Source organism: Emys orbicularis, chromosome 24 (assembly GCF_028017835.1).
Source record: "Emys orbicularis isolate rEmyOrb1 chromosome 24, rEmyOrb1.hap1, whole genome shotgun sequence".
Taxonomy (NCBI): Eukaryota; Metazoa; Chordata; order Testudines; family Emydidae; genus Emys; species Emys orbicularis.
The window spans coordinates 5,902,798-5,920,924 of NC_088706.1; the positions used below are offsets into that span (position 1 = coordinate 5,902,798).

Genomic DNA, 18,127 nt, shown 5'->3' on the forward strand with positions numbered 1-18,127 from the left:
GGCAGGGCCTGGCTATATTTTCTCTGGGTGGGCTCCACAAAGATCATTAGGTGCCTCTTGCGATCCACAAAACTCCTGCTCAGGTGCCGCCAAACCGTAAAGGCACCTAAACGCACTTGGTGCCGAAGTTTTTTCCTCCGAGCAGGCGCACGGCAGGCGCCTGGCTCCTGCCTGAGCCCACGTACAATGTACACATCGGGAAAGACTGGGGTTCGGCCAGACTAAGTCACACGCAAGGCCTGATCTGGTAGGTGCCTACTGAGCGCACCTAAGATCAGGCCCCTCAGGTGAGTTCACACTTAACAACCAGGGGGGAGGGGTGTGCAATTTAGCCTAGTGATCAGGGTACTCACCCCGGGTGTGGCAGACCCCCACTTCAGTCCCCCTTCCTCCTGGAAGGGGAGATGGGATTTGAACAAGGCTCTACCACCTCTTAGAGGAGAGCCCCCACCTCTGGGCTGCAAGGTCGTTCTAAGCAGCTCTCTGGCCCAATGACTATTCCCATCTTCCATTGTTTAATTAAAGTGGAACAACTTCAATAGGCGCGATTGAGGGAGCCCCGCAGCGGAATATCCCATATGGGTTAGAGCACCCATCTGAGAGGTGACAGATTGCTGTTCAAATCCTCTCTCTCCCCTGGAGGAGGGGGGACTTGAGCCGAGGGTCTCCCCCACGCTGGGTGATTACCCTAGCCACTAGGCTAAAGATTATAAGGAAGGGCCTACCCCCAAGCTGCTTTGTTTCAGGTCCCACATGCAACTTAGGCAACTGAATGCCTATCTTCCCCTGGTTCGTAGATTGCTAGCAGATAGACACCTATCGTTCCCCATGCATTGTGTAGGAGCCTAGGCGTCTAACTCAGGCGTTGTGGTCACAGTATTGTTCCTGAGATTTTCTAGGCCCCTAAAAGTTAGGTGCCTACGCTTAATAAACAAGAAGAATCTACAACTTAGAGCTGGAATATGGCTGTGGCTGTGGGGCAGGGAGTGCTATGGGATCTTTGATAACCACGAGTGGTCAAGACCTTGGTGTCACATCTCAACAGAAAGGCAGCACCTTCAGCGGCAAGAGCACCCCCAGTCCTCCTTTTGCTGGATCAGCAACCCCACTGGCTTGAGTACCCAGGTATTCCTTGGAGATCTCCTGTCTAAGCACTCACCAAAACGGCCACACGTAGCTTGTGAGAGGCGATGAGCACACAGACGGAATGGCCTCCCATTCTAGAGAGCTACCTGTCTCCTCTCTGGCGTGTTAATTATTTCAACTTGGCCAAGCCTGACCTCCTCCTCCTCTCTGTTGGCACTCAGGGTCTGCTCAAAGACAACACACTGGGGTGGGATTCGGATCTCATGCACCTGATTAAGACTGAAGAGCGGGGAGCTGTGATACGTTCCGTTGTGTCACCCGAAGATCACCCAATCTAGCAAGTAACTGTACACCACATGCCGTGCCACTGACCCGGGCTGCAGTTACATTCTCCAGTGCTACCATGATAAATAACCCTGCCGCTGCCGGTTATCTGCATTGCGCTAACTCACCCCAGCGTGGGAGGAGATCAGGTTCTACACAAGGCTGAGCTCTGCTCAATTCCTGCTGGGGAAGAGTTTATTATGCAAATTGCTGCGCACTTATTTATAGCTCCCCCCTGTCGAGGAAGATTATTTTGAGGTGATGCTAAAGAAGTCGAACGGCTCGGGCTATTTTAATGGTGCATCGGGCTATTTTCAGACCTGTTCTCCTCTGCTCGTGCTTTGAACTGGCTTCCAAGTTCTGGGCAGTTGTGGAGGTAGGGAGGAGGGGAAGCTTGGGGAAGAGAAAGAAAGAAAGAAAGAGAATTTCCCCAAGAGCTTGCAATTTAAGCTCTGTGGCCCTGCTGCCATTGGAGTCTTGACTTTAGGAAAGCTTTTGATATGGTCTCCCACAGTATTCTTGCCCGCAAGTTAAAAAAGTATGGATTGGATGAATGGACTATAAGGTGGATAGAAAGCTGGCTAGGTCGTCGGGCTCAACGGGTAGTGAACAATGGCTCGATGTCTAGTTAGCAGCCGGTATCAAGCGGAGTGCCCCAGGGGTCAGTCCTGGGGCTGGTTTTGTCCAACATCTTTATTAATGATCTGGATGATGGGGTTAATTGCACCCTCAGCAAGTTCGCTGATGACACTAAGCTGGGGGAGAGGTAGATACGATGGAGGGTAGGGATAGGGTCCAGAGTGACCTAGACAAATGGGAGGATTGGGCCAAAAGAAATCTGATGAGGTTCAACAAGGACAAGTGCAGAGTTCTGCACTTAGGAAGGAAGAATCCCATGCACTGCTACAGGCTGGAAACCGACTGGCTAAGCAGCAGTTTTGCAGAAACTGGGGATTACAGTGCACGAGAAGCTGGATATGAGGCAGCAGTGTGCCCTTGTTGCCAAGAAGGCCAATAGTATATTGGGCTGTATTAGTAGGAGCATTGCCAGCAGATCAAGGGAAGTGATTATTCCCCTCTATTCGGCGCTGGTGAGGCCACACTTGGAGTATTGCATCCAGTTTTGGTCCCCCCACTACAGAAGGGATGTGAACAAATTGGAGAGAGTCCAGCAGAGGGCAACAAAAATGATTAGGGGTCTGGGGCACATGACTTACGGGGAGAGACTGAAGGAACTGGGCTTATTTAGTCTGCAGAAGAGAAGAATGAGGGGGGATTTGATAGCAGCCTTCAACTACCTGAAGGGGGGTTCCAAAGAGGATGGAGCTCGGCTGTTCTCAGTGGTGGCAGATGATAGAACAAGGAGCAATGGTCTCAAGTTGCAGTGGGGGAGGTTTAGGTTGGATATTAGGAAACACTATTTCACTAGGAGGGTGGTGAAGCACTGGAATGGGTTCCCTAGGGACGTGGTGGAATCTCCATCCTTAGAGGTTTTTAAGGCCCGGCTTGACAAAGCCCTGGCTGGGATGATTTAGTTGGGGTTGGTCCTGCTTTGAGCAGGGGATTGGACTGGATGACATCCTGAGGTCTCTTCCAACCCTAATATTCTATGAGTCAACAGCAAACTTCCCATTGACTTTAACATGGCCGACATCTGGCTGAGATAAAGAATGTATGGCGTGGAGAGTCTGAAGAGGTTGTAGGGGAGGAGGTCAAGGGAAGGAAGGATTTCTGGGAGTAGAGAATTTTAAGGAGTGATTTAAAGGATGGAACTCAGTGGACAAGAATTGGAAGACCGTCCCAGTAGAGGACACCAGGCTGGAAGGCATGAAGCTGAAACATGGGAGCAGTCAAGTGGATCTGTAGGGAGAGTGGGTTAGAAGGGCAGGGGCAAATGGTATGGTGTGACCAAAGCAACTGGAGGAGAAAGGCAGCTGTGGCAGACACATTTAGGACAAAATGGAGGGGGAAGAAATGTGAGAGGTGGGGAGAAAACCTGTCTCGAGCCATTAAAATGACCTTGATGGCTAATCTCCCTGGCCTGTGGCATCACTGACCGGTAAATGGGGAAGCACGTGCTAACGAGACGGCTTCTCTCCGGTTATGCTCCTGAGTGGGTTCGTTTGACTCAGCTGCTGAATTTAAACGTTGCAGGGAGAGGAGGAGAGGTGATTGGGCCATTTCAGACCACGCCCATGACACTCTTGCCAAGGTCGTACAAAGAGTTCGATTTTGAAAGGGGAAGAAGGAGGCGGCCACACAAATCTTCGATGCCCATTGACTCGAACGGCAGCAGAGTTAGCCCAGCACTGCGTGCTTTCAAAAGCCCACGGCTTCTACTCCTTTCTCTGACACTAACTCTTTCATGCCTCGGGCCGGTCACAAACCCTCTGCCCCCCTTTGCTTCCCTGTCTGTAAAACAGGCTTTGGAGGAAGGTGCCCGATAGCCCCCACGTCAGAACACAGTCGTAACTAGAATGGGCCTGTTTTTAAAAATAAAAAGCTGTTTAAAAAAAAAAAAAGTTTTGATCATAATGAAAATGTTGGGGGAAAATGTTCATTTCAGTAACAATTTTAAATTGACAACACGGAAATTGAAAACCAAACGTTTTTTCACAGGAGATTTAAAAGAAAAAAAAGCGCATTTTAAAACATTCCTGCAAAAAAACATTGGCACCCTTAAATAAGGTGACCAGATGTCCTGTTTTTATAGGGACAGTCCCATTTTTTTTCTTATACAGGTGCCTATTACCCCCCCCACCCCACCCCATCCCGTTTTTTCCACAGTTGCTGTCTGGTCACCCTACCCTTAAACAATTATTTGTCATGGACCAGGCCCTCATTGTGCTAGGCACTGCACAAATGCAGAACAACAATACAGCCCCTGCCCCGAAGAGCTTCCAACCGAAGGCTTGGTCTGCTTTACAATCCTTCGTTGACACAAGTGAGGTCGACATACAGCCACGTCGCTCAGGTGCGTGCACGCTTGGTTGTTGGCACTGGCACCGCGCTTACCCACCAGGAGGGCTTGTGGCCACGTAAAGTGCAGTGCCCTTTGGAACATTTTTGCAATGTTTTATGAGAACTCCTCGCCCAGGGTTCTCCAGCCTGCAACTTTCTCCTTCCATAATGCCATCCGTATCCCCTAATTGTCATGCCATTTTTTAAAAAAAATCCCACAAACCAAGACAGCGCTTTTTGGTCTCTGCCCTATCTGACAAAAGCACAGCAGGTAGGAAGGTCCCGGCAAGGTTTTTCCATGCCTAACCCCACACCTGCAAAAGGGAATTTGCTCCTTTTTTCTGACCACATCAAAACCAGCCACACATTAAAAATCTGCTGTGCAATTGGCAGTCATGCAGCGAGCCAGAGCGCCTGTCTGAACTTCGTCAGCTTCTGTGTGGGAAGACCTGGGTACAAGTTGCTCCACCGCTCTGTGCCTCAGTTTCCCCATGTGAACTGAGAATAGCTACCTCGGGGGCAAGGGAGGGAGGCACTCATACAGCACTACGGCAATATAAAGTGCTAGATACATGGCGGTATTCACACCCAGCTATCTCCCTTTCTGGTGGCCTGGGATAGAGCCCTGCAAATCTGGGGATCAGGGATCAGATGAAGATTCAAATTTTGTATCTGCACAGGGCTGTAGTTGGAATGCTTGACAGTGCTGCCAGAAGTGGCCAGCAGGGGACACTGTTTAGCAAGGAGAGGTATTCGCACATGCAATGAGGGATGTTTTGAGAGGGAGGCAAGGGACACCCCCCATTTCAGTCCCAAGGCCCCTCCATTCGGCACATACTGGGGCCCCCTCTCACTTCCACTGCTGGAAATTGTCATCAGTAATAAAGGCTGGTTGAATAAAGGCTGCGATAGGCGTCATTTACGCCAAGGGAAGAATGCCCCGGCATCGTAAGCTTCCTGCATGAACGCGTGTCCCCCCTCTCGTTGTAGGACTCCAGAACACTGTTCTACCTTCGGCCCAGGCAGGTGAGGAAAGGTGCTGCACATGGGCCGAGCGTGCAGCCGGTACCATACTCCCAGTCCCTGCCAGCTCGGGGGCCAGCAAGATTGGCCACGTCAACTTGGATCATGGAATCACAGCAGTTGGAGACGGAGGGCATTAGAACAGGGGCAGCCAACCTGAGCCGGAGAAGGAGCCAGAATTTACCAATGTACATTGCCAAAGAGCCACAGTAATATGTCAGCAGCCCCCCCATCCGCTCCCCCCTCCCCGCGCTTCTCACCCACCGATCAGCACCTCCCCCTCCCTCCCCATCAGTTGTTTCGTGGCATGCAAGAGGCTGGGGGGGGGGGTAGAGAAGAGGAGTGAGGGCAGGGCAGGCTCAGGGGAGGGGGCGGGAAGGGGTGGAGTGGGGGCAGGGCCTGTGGCAGAGCCAAGGGTTGAGCAGTGAGCATCTCTCCCACCCCAGCACATTGGAAAGTCGGTGCCTAGACAAGGAGCCGCATATTAACTTCTGAAGAGCCGCCTGTGGCTCCGGAGCCACAGGTTGGCCACCCCTGGATTAGACTATCCAATTACTCCCCCGGCCAAGGCAGGGCTGAGCTCCTAGAGCACATTTTAGGCAGTTTAGACCCAAAAGCCCAAAGCGACAGGGGGTGACTCCCGGCCCAGTACAGCTTGGTGGCAGGGAGGGTTTTGCTGAAACAGCCAGAAGCTTCCTGTGCTTAGTTTCATCCAATTGCTCTGACACCCCCCCTCGCCCAATGCAATAGTTCTCCCCCTCCTTAGAGCTTAGCTTAAGCTGCAGCTTTCTCCTCCGAGCCATGCGAAGCGTATTTAGCGCTTTGAACCTTTACCCCTTAAGTCAGTCCCTCCAGCCCCCCCGACCATCTCTGCTGCACTTCTCTCAACTCCCTCCCGCTCGTCAGCCTCTTTCTCCGAACGGGACACCCAGCGCTAAGCGCAGCACTCCAGGCGCGGTCACCCCAGAGCCAAGCACACTGGTGCGGGGACGGGCCCTGCTCCCGCACGCGTAGCCGCACGGTGAGGTGCGGCACGCTCACCTATTCAACAGGAGTGGAGCCAATGCTGCCTGCAGCCTGAAGCAACCAGCTGCAGGCCTTGTCGATGCCACTTCACCTCACGCTCAACTCAACGGTCAGATTTTCAGGGCAGGCAGAAGCAGAAGAGCTACCAGCAGAGAGGGCCAACAGCCAACGCTGGGCACTCCACGGCAGAGGGTATCAAGCCGAGCACGAGCACCCTCTGCCAAATCAGTGCTGAAAAGGCCCTGCCCTGCAAGGGTAGGCAGTTTACAGCTGGACACCAGCACCTTAGAGCGGGATCATTACCTTGCCGCTGCAAGCCAGGATCCTTTGGCATCTGCAGCCTAAAATCACCTTGCCCCACTGTCACGTTGCAAACCTGGGTCTAGCAGCCCCAATGTTTCTTTCAGCTCTTCCTGCCTCTCCGTCCCACTCCTCGGCCGCTTTGCAGAGTGGTTTCCCTATTAGCGACATTGTACTTTTCCACCTGTGATTCTAATATCTCTCTGACCACTTGAGCTTGTTTGCTGCCCTCCTCTTTCCCTCCCCCCCTCCATTTAGCATCACCTGCAGATTTCACTAAAGGGTCATTCCCCCTTCCACATCACTGATGAGGATGCACAGAGGGACAAGACCTAACCCCAGAATCTCCTGCAAGGCCGTAGGTTTTAGTGCACCGATAACGGTCCTGTTGTTCCACAACACGTACAGAGCCCTGATCCGTGACTGGGGCTCCTAGACACTACTGCAAGACATACGAAAAAAACCTGACAAGTATTCTCAGGTAGGTTTCAACGCATTTATTAAATTCTTACAAAACAGAATACAAAATTCTGGCATCAACAGTTGTTACAAAGGAAAACTTCGATTGAGCTGTATCAGTTCACCTGGTACATACAATAAAGTGCTTGTTTTTTTTTTCCATTTTTGTTTTTATTTTTAGTTTTTACTTTTGTTTTTATTTTTAAACCAGCCCCTGGCTCGAGGCATCCATTGTACAAACCAACAGTGCGTTAAGGTGATTTTATGTCAAACCCAGCTTTGGCAGTCTTCATCAATTGTAAAGTGGAGAAAGCGTTTTCTCCTGTATTGATAAAAAAAGTCAGATTCACAGTAAAAGTTTCTAACCAGTTCTAAATTGAGTTAATTGACTAAAGGAGGACCAAGGGGGAAATAAGCAAAAAATATATATTTTTTAATTTCCTGCTAAAACTTGCAAGAAACTTTTTGAAAAGAAAAAAAAAAGTCTCCAAGACAGATGCTTTATGAGAAAAAAAGGCTTTTAAAAAAAATAAAGGAGGAAAACATGGGTTTTAAAAAAAAAAAAGGACTTTGGCAAGACAGGGTTAAAACTGGGCACAGAACCATTTAAGTGCTAGAGAGAAAGATTCTGAGCAAGCATTGTCTTTGGAAACAAAACCAAGGGAAAGTAACCAGTGGGGAGGTGGGATGCGGGCCCAATCCTGAGCACTAGCATTAGCGTCTCTTCTGTCTTAACACCTACAGACCAAGGGCCACATTTTTCAAAAGACCTGAGCACCCAACGTCTCCCACTTAGACGCCCTCAATGAAGCCCTCTGCTCCCACTGAATAATGGCAGCTACTTGGGGCCAAATACTATAAAGTCTCATCATGCAGGTGCCTAAATGAAGCTGAATTCTCAGCCCAAGTGTGCAAGGCATTTCACAATTCCCTCCAAACACACACTGCCCTGTGCACTTCCTCAGAGCAAGTGTGCTTCTTAAAGGCAACCGAGAAAGGAAAGGGTAACTGGGCTGCCTATTTCTTTCTTAAATGGCATGAAAGTTTCTTCCAAAGCGTTTCTCCTTCATTAGCAATCCGGGGTCTTGTCTACAGATTTTCCTGGAAGACTTTGGCTGATGGGAGAACTGCTAGCATTGCGACAGATGCACCATGCCAGCGAAACAAAGTGAATCATATTTGGACTGACTTTTAAACACCAAGTTAAACCGGTGTGGATTTAAAACAAACTGCTGGACAAGCCGTCAGAATAGCTCCCCTGATAGTCAATGGAGTGAGGCTGTCTTCTCTTTAAAGAGGTAAATTTTCAGAGGCACAGATAGGAGCTTAATGGCCCTAAAAGCGCCATCTGTAACTCTGAACATCTCCCCCCAGAGAAGAAAAAGCTCACAAATCATGTAAGCAGGCAGATCATCAGCAAATGTAAATGGCCAGATCTGACCCCAGCTGAGGATCTGTTCCGAGATCTTCAACCAGTCCTCCAGCAAAACCAGGCAACCCCAGGCCTGCATCCCTTATTTTTCTGAGGCCAGAAGACCCCAGACCTCCTTTACCCATCAAAGCAGCAAAGAAAGGTCAACCCAGTTCACTTGCCTTTGTAGGCTGCCTTTCAGCGGAGGGAAAAAAAGTTTCATGGGTGGAAGCAGGGAAGTTTGCCAACAAAATCATGGAAAACCAAAACATTCCCCCCCCTTGCAAATCCCTTCCCATGTTTTTTTTTTTTTTTTTTTTTTAAAAAGGCTGCAACCTGCAGCATTACAATAGCTTTCACAATACCAGCTCGAGGCATCGCATACTGTACATCATTCAAGTATTTCTTAATGTAAGACAACAAGGAATTATCTACAACTGATAAAAACAAAATAAGCTATAAAAAAGTAACCATGTACAATCAAGATAATGGATTTTTTTTTAAAGGAGGTCTCGAGAAGTATTGCGGCCTGTTTTTCGAGGTACAGTACCCCCTTGCTTCCAATACAGCGCTCCCCCGTATTCTCCTTGCCTCCCTGGAGTTCTGTGGTCAAGGGAAGCAAGTGCTGATCATCGTAAGCAAGAATATGTATGGATTGGTTTCCCTTACAGATGAAGTGAAATTGCTTCTGCAGAACAGGGTAGGGAACAGTTATAGTTTACATTCCCCTGCCTTCCCAAAGCGTCATCGAGATCCAAACACCCAATGATCAGCGAACCCCTGATGCTATTCACAATTGCCTCCCTGAAATAAACAGAACATATATTGCATAGTATTGCTGTCAGCAGTCTTGGGGGGGGGGGGGGGGGGAGAAAAACCCCAGAACAGCCTCAGTCTGAGAAAGCATCAGGCTTACACCAAAATTCAGGGGAGGCTGGCTGGACTCCCAACTCAAAAGGTTCCAAAAACCTCCAGCTGTGCCTAGGTGATAAGTTTGAGGTGGCTTTTAAACTATAAAGCTTGATGCATCCAGTTAGAGAGAAAGGGAGACCAGTAATTTGCAGGGGGCACGTTTCCCTCCGTCTTGCCAGACTCAGACAAACGCGCCGGCCTTGTTTAAACGAGGGGCTTCAGGGGAGGCGGAATGAAGCCACTGAGTTCACCTCACTCCCAGTTTCACACCGGCACCGCTACACCGAGCTCGGTGGTGCTACTCTCCATCTGCACCACCGTCAAGGGCAGGCAAATCCGGCCCGATATTCCACAGGGAGATACGGGGTTTTCATTTGCAGAACAGCTGGGCGTGCGCAAGCCCCAGCGTGCCCCCATCGAAGCGTCAGTGCTTCTGAAAGATCAGGCCCATAACACTAATTTTTTCAAGAGGAAATCAAGGAAAGGGAAGGCGCTACACGCCAGGCTGGATCAGGAAACTAGATAAGAGACGTCAGAACAAATGGAAGCACGAGATACACCCTGGGCAAGAAGGGTTGTTGAGGCTCACCTAGGACCCCTGCCACAGCACCACTGACAGACTCGTCCTGATTGGTCAGCCTCCACTTGGGAAGGCTTTTGTCATAATTCAACTCAGAAAAATCACTTCTATGGAACCTCCGGAAGGCGCATTCGAACCACACACGCTCCCCTCCAATTCAGACCTCCCCGAGAGGCCCTGCTGACTGAACCTGCTCCCCTGCAAGCTTCTCAACCCAAAAACCCAACTTCCACAAGACCATGCCTCCCTCAAAGACTAATATTAAAGCTCTTCCTCCTCTAGTCCACCTCTGCGTTGGCATGAAGACCCAGAAACCCGCCTCAGGTATACCCCCTGCCCATCCAACGCCAGAGATTGGATTTCCTGATCGCACCTCGAATAAGCATCTCCTCCCTCTTGAGGGGGAGCCTTGGGAAGATCTGCATTTCAAAATAAATGAAATACACCATGGAACCCCTTAAGCAACACAGATCCCACAGAAACAACACTCCTTTTCACTTGCTTCTGCCTCCCAGCGACAGAGCTGCTTTCCAGGAGGCACCGAGTCAGCAAGACTGAAAACCATTTCGGATCCTCTCCCTGAATGGTCAGCTCGTTGCCCTAGGACAGAAAGCTCACTGAAAGCAAGAACGAGTTTTTCCTTTTTAAAAGCACCAGATTATTTCCAAGGCAGGGGATTCGCCAGCCACAGTCCGTAAGGACAGGAGCTTAGAGTCGATCCTGCCGTTTACTGGGAACCCAGCTGCTCGTGTGATTTCACAAAACTGGCAGCTAGTAACTGGGGCAGAGACCCCCTTCACACACACGCACGCGCTCACTCACCCTTCAGAAGAGGCTTGGATCCTGCTCCATGGCAAAGTCCCTACAGACTTTCATAGGCCAGGACCAGCCCTATCACGCAGAGTTAGGAAGTAACTCTGAATGTGAACGTTTCAAAAACCCGGGAACACTGGGGGAGATCCCACCAGTCCCCACCTCCGCTCCCCCATATCCAAGCTGTACCTGGCACATCATCTAACCCTAGGAAGCACCATGCCGGTACAGCTCAGTTCCCAGTCCGAGTCCGAAGGACAGAACCTAGGGGAACGAAGGAAGACACTTCTCAACGTCCTATTCAAGCAGGTTTGCTTTAGCAAAGCACAACTAGGCTGTTTAAAGAAAAATAAAAACCCTAAAGTGGTTGAAATAGCTTATCTTGGAGCAGGGAGCGGAGTTTCAATCCAAACCAGGGAGATTAACTGCCCTCATGAGCACAGCTCTCCTCTCTTCTAGCCAGAAATCCATCTGCCAGCACCACATTCTCTCTCTCCAGGTGAGGTGCAGAACACCCCCCACTTCCATAGACTTCAGCGGGAGCAGAGGGCACTAAGCTTCCAGGACCAGGGGCACCTGCGTTGACAATGACACCCCCTTCCGATGCCACGGAATCCCCCATGCCCCAACATCAAGCCCTGGCATTCGACAAAGATCCAATTCCCGAACAGAACTTCAACCAAACTCTCCCTCACTCCTGTGGCATCCCACTGCATTTTGGAGTCCCCATGGCAAGGGAGGGATGAGGGTTCAGGACTATCCTCTCCCTCCCCAACCCCTTTTTTCTGAGACGTGCGATGCCTGGGCACGTTATCTTTTAAACACCTTAGCTTAGATCAGCCAATTCCAGCTCCGGAATGATTTTTTTTTTTTTTTGTCTTCAGTTTTTTGGGTTTTTTTTGTTTGTTTTTTTAAAAAAGAGCTCCCCACGGCTGACTAATCTCAGCCCCAATTCAAAGAAAAACCTGCAGCTCGTTAGGAAAAATAAATGTTAAAATGCTACTTTTTGTTGTTAAAAAGACAACCGAGGGTCCTTTTTTTTGTTTTTTTGTTTTTTCACAGTATGAAATGAGCTGAAGTTGTAAAAGCGTCACTTGTACAAATAGTCCTTTGGTGTAGGGGAAAAAAATAAAATAAAAAATAAAAATAAAAAAGAGTCAAGAAAGAGTTCATACGTCGCCTGTTAAATGTCCTTAAATGTGCCCTGGGTGAAGGAACCTCACACTTGATTTAATACCTTTAAAAAAAAAAAAAGTTTTTAAACAGAAACAAAACAAAGGAACTTACAAGATCAGTGAAACCTTGGAAACCAGCCAATAGGACAGAGTCCTGATCTTGTTGCTAGCTAACAACGGCATTTAAAAAAAAAAAAAAAAAAAAAAAAAAAAAAAAGGACGACGCCCGTATACAGCACATACATATGTACAGGGAGTGGGTGGGGGGGCCCACAGCAGGCAGGCGATCACACGTGATCGCCCACCAGGACTAACGGAGCAACGAGGCGCTGGCTCGCAGCCCCCGCCTTCGTCATGCTGCTCTTCTGCCTCCGTTTGGCCAGCCTGGATTCCGAAGGGGGCGACAGCTGCATGGAGCATGAGGTAGCTTTGATTATGATTGGTCGCATCTCCTCCTCCTCCTCCTCGTCTTCATCGTGCTGCATCAGCTGACGGTTGACAGCGATGGCTTCAGCGGCGAAGGAGGTGAGTTCTTTGGCACTGCTGTTCCTGGAGGGGAGACAGGCCAAGGTCAGCGAGCAGGGGCTGGACAGGTGGCATGAGACACCCACCCTCGGAGCAGCAGCTACTCGAAGGAGGTCTCCCATTCCCATCATCGCTCTTTGAACCAAGGCAGAGATTCATGAGTGGGAAACACGAGCTTAATCAGTGTTCAAGGTGCACAGGCAACCACAGCAGTGACCCAGCATGCACCGGGCCCAGCGTTTGATCCCCAGGGAACCCATTCCAGGTCTGCCTCTTCAACTGGCCTGAAGTTCTGAGTAGGTACCCGAACAGGATGGCTCAAAGACACCCCAATGTCTTGTTCTCCTGCAGCTGGTTAGGACTTGGGACGGTCTCACAGGAGAGCCTGCTTCAAGTTCTGGGTCTAGATGCCCCACCTCACCAGGCCAGCAGGGGCTACAAGTGCCAGGGAGGTGACAGGGCAATGGGGCAAGCCTTCCAGAAGAGGGAGTGGGGTCACCTGGTCCACACCAAGGCCCCTCTAGTCTCCCTCGGCTGACTGGACGGGAGCGTCAGTGCTCCTGGGAGGCGGGCAGAGGACTTTCAGCACCCCGTGGTGCAGGCGTCACCAATGCACTCTGGCTTTGGATTGTCAGGTCTGCAAGATCTACCGGCTGATGAGCTCATCGTGTTACTATGGCGAGGGCTGCACTAACTACTGCAAAAGCTGCTGAGAGACACCTTCTCTCTCTGCAGCAGCCCTCCCCCCCCCCGTACGTATACTGCCAGGGTGCAGGAGAAAGGACTCACTCACCTCTGTAAGATGATGGGGGTTGGAAGTGTGTTGTCTGGAGCACACTGGAATAGAACAGAAGCAAGATTTAGAGTCGAGTGGCAAAGCTCATCTCTCAGGAGCAGATATGGGACCTGCAGTCAACACCCATGAAACCAGCTCCTAGTAGAAGTGGTGGGTGTCGAGTGGAAGGAGGCCCCAGTGGGTAGGGTGACCTTGGCTTGTGGGAAACCTGGGCTCAATTACTGCTCTGCCAAAGACTTCCTATGTGACCTTGGACACGTCACTAGGAGCCTGAATACCACAGTGGATCCAGGCCTTAGTGGCTTGGTGCCTCAGTTTCCCATCTGTACACTGGGGATAATAGCACTGCCCTACCTCGCAGAAGAAATACATTAAAGATTATGAGGTTCTCCAATACGCCAGCACTGAGGGCCAGATAAGTACCCAAGACCGATAAATCCTGCATCGATGGCTCTGTAAGACTCCAACTTCTTTCTTTAGGGACAGTTGAGCGGTTAGAGCACAGGACTAGAGGTCAGGAGACCCAGGCTCTAGTGTGGCTCCACCAGGAACCTTGGGCAAATCATTTCTCCTTTCTTAAGGAGATATGCCTATCTCATAGGACTAGAAGGGAGCCTGAAGGGTTTTTTTGTTTTTTTTTAAATATATATGGAGATATACCTACCTCCTAGAACTGGAAGGGACCTTGAAAGGTCATCGAGTCCAGCCCCCTGCCTTCACTAGCAGGAACAAGTACTGATTTTGCCCCAGATTCCTAAGTGGCCCCCTCAAGGATTGAACTCACAACCCTGGGGGTAGCAGGCCAATGCTCAAACCACTAAGCTATCCCTCCCCCCCCCCCCCAATTCCCTATACCTCACTTTACCCTGCTGTGAAATGGGAATAAACCATTCGTCTCTCCGGGTGGGGCGGAGCGGGGGAAATCATGAAGCTCAGCTGTTTGTCAAGTACTTTGAGAACTCCAGGTGGGAGGCTCAATAGACGTGCTAAGAAGGATCATAATGCTGGTTTAAGGGAACTGCTCTCTCTGGAAGTTTGAGCCTCCAGATAAGTTAGTTTTTAATGCCATTTTCTCTTCTCTCGGGTCACTCAGTCCGGGCCTGACCCACAGACCTTACATGGCCATAGCTTCCTAGCCGCGTTACACAGCTGTGCCAAGAACCCACACAATCAGTTCCAGAATCTTATGAAGTTAGAAGAGTGTCTTCCAAGATCTGCAGCTCAGGAGACAATGAGAAGGAGAATCAAACGTCCTCAAGAGCAGAACTCACCCCCTGCACCCAAGGATGCTCGAGGACCTGGGCCGCGCTGAGCCGTTTCTTGGCATCTCTAACCAGCAGCTTGGAAATTAGATCTTTGGCTCCAAAAGAAATGTGGGCCCAGTCCTTATCAGGAAATTCATACTTCCCTTCCTGGATACTCTCAAAGAGCATGTTCTGGAAGAGAAGAGGCACCCGAGCAAAGTTTATTTTTAGAGAAGTAAAAGTGATCCTCAGTGCAATCTGATTAGACCTAGGAGGCAGCTCCTCCCAAGGCAAGTGGGAGGCTTGAAGCTAAGCAGAGAATCTCCAACCTTCATAGAATCTCAGGGTTGGAAGGGACCTCAGGAGGTCATCTACTCCAACCCCCTGCTCAAAGCAAGACCAATCCCCAGACAGATTTTTGCCCCAGATCCCTAAATGGCCCCCTCCAGGGCTGAACTCACAACCCTGGGTTTAGCAGGCCAATGCTCAAACCACTGTGCTATCCCTCTCAACCCTACCAGCTGCATTCTCTGTGTGCAGGGAAAGCTGATGTCAGATGTCCAGCAAAGTTGCTCTACGTGACCAGCAAGAATTAGTTGCCAGAGAGAGGGTTCTTTAACCAGAGGTCAAACCATTGCACTGGAAGCCACATGGGGAGACTTCAAGTGGCTGTTTCAGCCGGGGGCTAACGTGCTGAAGGAGGTGGGCTGTGCAGTGTGTGGGGCTGTGCCAGACAGGATAATGGACCTACTACTGCTGCTAGCTAAGAGAGCTCCTTTCACACAAGGGCCAGGCTGCCAGGCAGAGGGGCTGGCTCACCTGACAGGCATGGCACGCCTCGCCGCGGTCCCAGCCGCAGTCGGTGCCACAGTGCCCCACGAAGGGCGGGTAGCCGCTCAGCATGATGTACAGGATGACGCCCAGGCTCCACAGGTCGCAACGCTTGTCATAGATGGAAGCCTCCTCGTTGAAGGCCTCCACCACCTCGGGAGCCATGTACTCGGCAGAGCCGCACTGCGGAGAGGGAGAGCAGGGCAGGGTTACTCAGAGCTGGGCCCCAGGCAATTGGACCTCCAGAATCCAGCACTGATCCGATGAGATGCCGCGGAGGAGAGGGGAAGGCTAGGCGTGACAGATGCCCCCCCAGACGCTACAGTTCATCACAAATGCTCAGTCCCCTGCTACCATGAGACACCAGATCCAACCCTTACCCTGAAGGTTCGGCTCCAAATATTACAATCCACGACCAGCCAGGGCCCAAATGTGGAGCAGGATCCCTACAAAGCAGGCCGTGCCAGAGCTTAGCGCCTGGGTCTGATGGGCATCACCAAGTCGTTGTGATGCCCCATCACAGAACCCCTAGGGTGCGATCGGCAGCATCTGCAGGTATGAACCAGCAGAGTAGCAACCCCAGTAGGTTCGCCTGTCGATGGTGCAGCAACTCCCCTCGCTACAGCTGGCGCCAAACCCTGTGATCCGTGGGCAAGTTGCCTGAGCGCCAAATTCACCCAAATATAAACACAGACTAAAATCCTAGATCTGAGCTGGCAATGAAGCGAGGCCCAAGCGGGCAGCGTTGCTCCAGCCAGAAGGGACCTGGGAAAGACAAAGGAACAGCCGTGCCAGAGGCAAGGAGCAGAAACAACAACCCGAGGCCGCACCACCCTGTCCTCAGCCGAGATGACGCAGCGAAGAGAGATTTGCTCGTAGCAGAGACAGAAGGTCAAGTAAGGGCCGGCAGCACCAGCTCCCGGCGTCTGCAAACGTCTCTGCCACGCAATGGGATCCTACTCCAGTTATAGCAGCGGGAGCCAGGTGGAAAAGCACAGCTGCTCTCAGGACTTGAATATCGCATCCCACCCCCTCTTGCCAGCTGCCATCTTCTTCCCCTGAACTGCCAATCTCACTCTTTTTAAGGGCGAGTCTCTAGCGCCGATACTTACAAAGAAAACCTCCAAAGAGGCGACTGGGTGGTAGCGGAACCACCAACGGCACTGGGAAGTGCAATGTGCCCCTGTCCACCCAAGCTCCACCAGCAGGGAGCGCTGGAACCACACTGCCGCAAGCTGGCTCAGGAAGCCCGGCCGAGCGTCTGCACCTCGCCTCAGGAGGGCAGGGCTTATTTTGTGGGCCAATGAGTTTAGAGAACCACTACACCCCCCAGGTCAGCCCCTGCCCGCCCCGCTCTCCGTATTCAGAGTGGGAGGAGGTAGAGGAGATGAGAAGTTATTTTAATAACTGACTGGGGCTTCCAGGATTTTCTGCCCAGAGCTCTTGAGATCAGGCTCCCAGACATAACCCAGCAGTTCAAGCCAAGCTAACTATGTATGCACAACAGTCCCTCTGGGAAATTGTTCCCAAGCGTTGCTTTGGCAGGAGTTGATGACCACGAGCTATAAGCAGACCCATTTTTCCTGGAAGGGCTGCACACAGCCACCTCACGAGCATCCCCCGAGGTCCCAACGTGCCACTGAAGCGCAGTGCGGAACTAGACACGACTCTGGGACCACCAGCTGAGCCAAAGGGAACGACGCACACAGTAAAGACACCCAGGTGTCCCCGCAGGAGACGGATCAGTTACATCCCTGGCTGTACTCTGGCTAATCATTGGAGAAAAGCAATCTTCTATAAGTCCCCCCCAGTATCTAAATATCTATCTTAATAATAAATACTTCGCTCTCATGTAGCACTTTTCGTAACCAGGCTGCAAAGTGCTTTAACAAAAGAGGTTAGCATCATAATCCCCATTTTACTAATGGGGGAAACTGAGGCACAGAGGGGTTAGAAGTGACATGCCCAAGGAGCAGGCCAGTGACAGAGCCAGGAATAGATCCCAAGATTCCTGAATCCCAGTCTAGTGCTCAGCCCATTAGACCACACGGCCTCTCCGCACATATGCCACCGTCCCGTCACTACAGTGTCCAAGATCCTCGCCTTCCTTGTAAATTTGCTAGCAGAGGGCCAGCTCTCTCAAGTCCCAACTCAGTGGCTCAACCTCAAGATGATCCTGCCTCCTCCACTCAAATCCGTTTACATTTGTTACAGTCTGGATGAAGTCACCGGATGGACCCAGAATGCTTTAGTCCCAACTCTACCCTTGACGGGCACTAGATTGATAGCACATGACCGCCTAATATAGTGGTCCCCAAACTTTTTTGGTCATGTTTCCCCCCCCCCCACCCCCCATCTGGTCTGCATCCTCCAGGGGACCCACTGCCAGGAGCAGGGCTGGGTGGTGCTCCCTCCCCACCCCCCTGAATGTTTCTCTGTGCCCCCCCCCCAGGGGGGCATGCCCCACAGTTTGGGGACCACTGTTCTAATAGAAGTTAGAGCTCATCTCGTCCGACCACACCACACCCAGCCCTTTCCTTCCACTCTGCAGGTTTCCCTCTGAACTCAGCACGTTCGTTTTATACAGGCTCCTTCCCTCTTTACTACAGTGAAGGGTCCCAGGGGGGGAAAGGTTCTGCCCCCACATTCTTCCTGGAAATG

General features: G+C 51.0%; 1 protein-coding gene across 1 annotated transcript in view; it reads right to left on the reverse strand.

Annotated features, from left to right (window-relative positions):
• Positions 1-7,202: 7,202 nt before the first annotated feature.
• MKNK2 (MAPK interacting serine/threonine kinase 2) overlaps positions 7,203-18,127 on the reverse strand; it is a 28,686-nt gene continuing 17,761 nt past the window's right edge. The window contains exons 11-14 of the mRNA XM_065422133.1: positions 15,455-15,649; positions 14,663-14,827; positions 13,389-13,432; positions 7,203-12,619 (exon numbers count right to left, since the gene is read on the reverse strand). Of these exons, the coding sequence (XP_065278205.1) occupies positions 12,358-12,619; positions 13,389-13,432; positions 14,663-14,827; positions 15,455-15,649 (666 nt within the window). The 3' untranslated portion in view covers positions 7,203-12,357. The remainder of the gene's footprint in view (positions 12,620-13,388; positions 13,433-14,662; positions 14,828-15,454; positions 15,650-18,127) is intronic.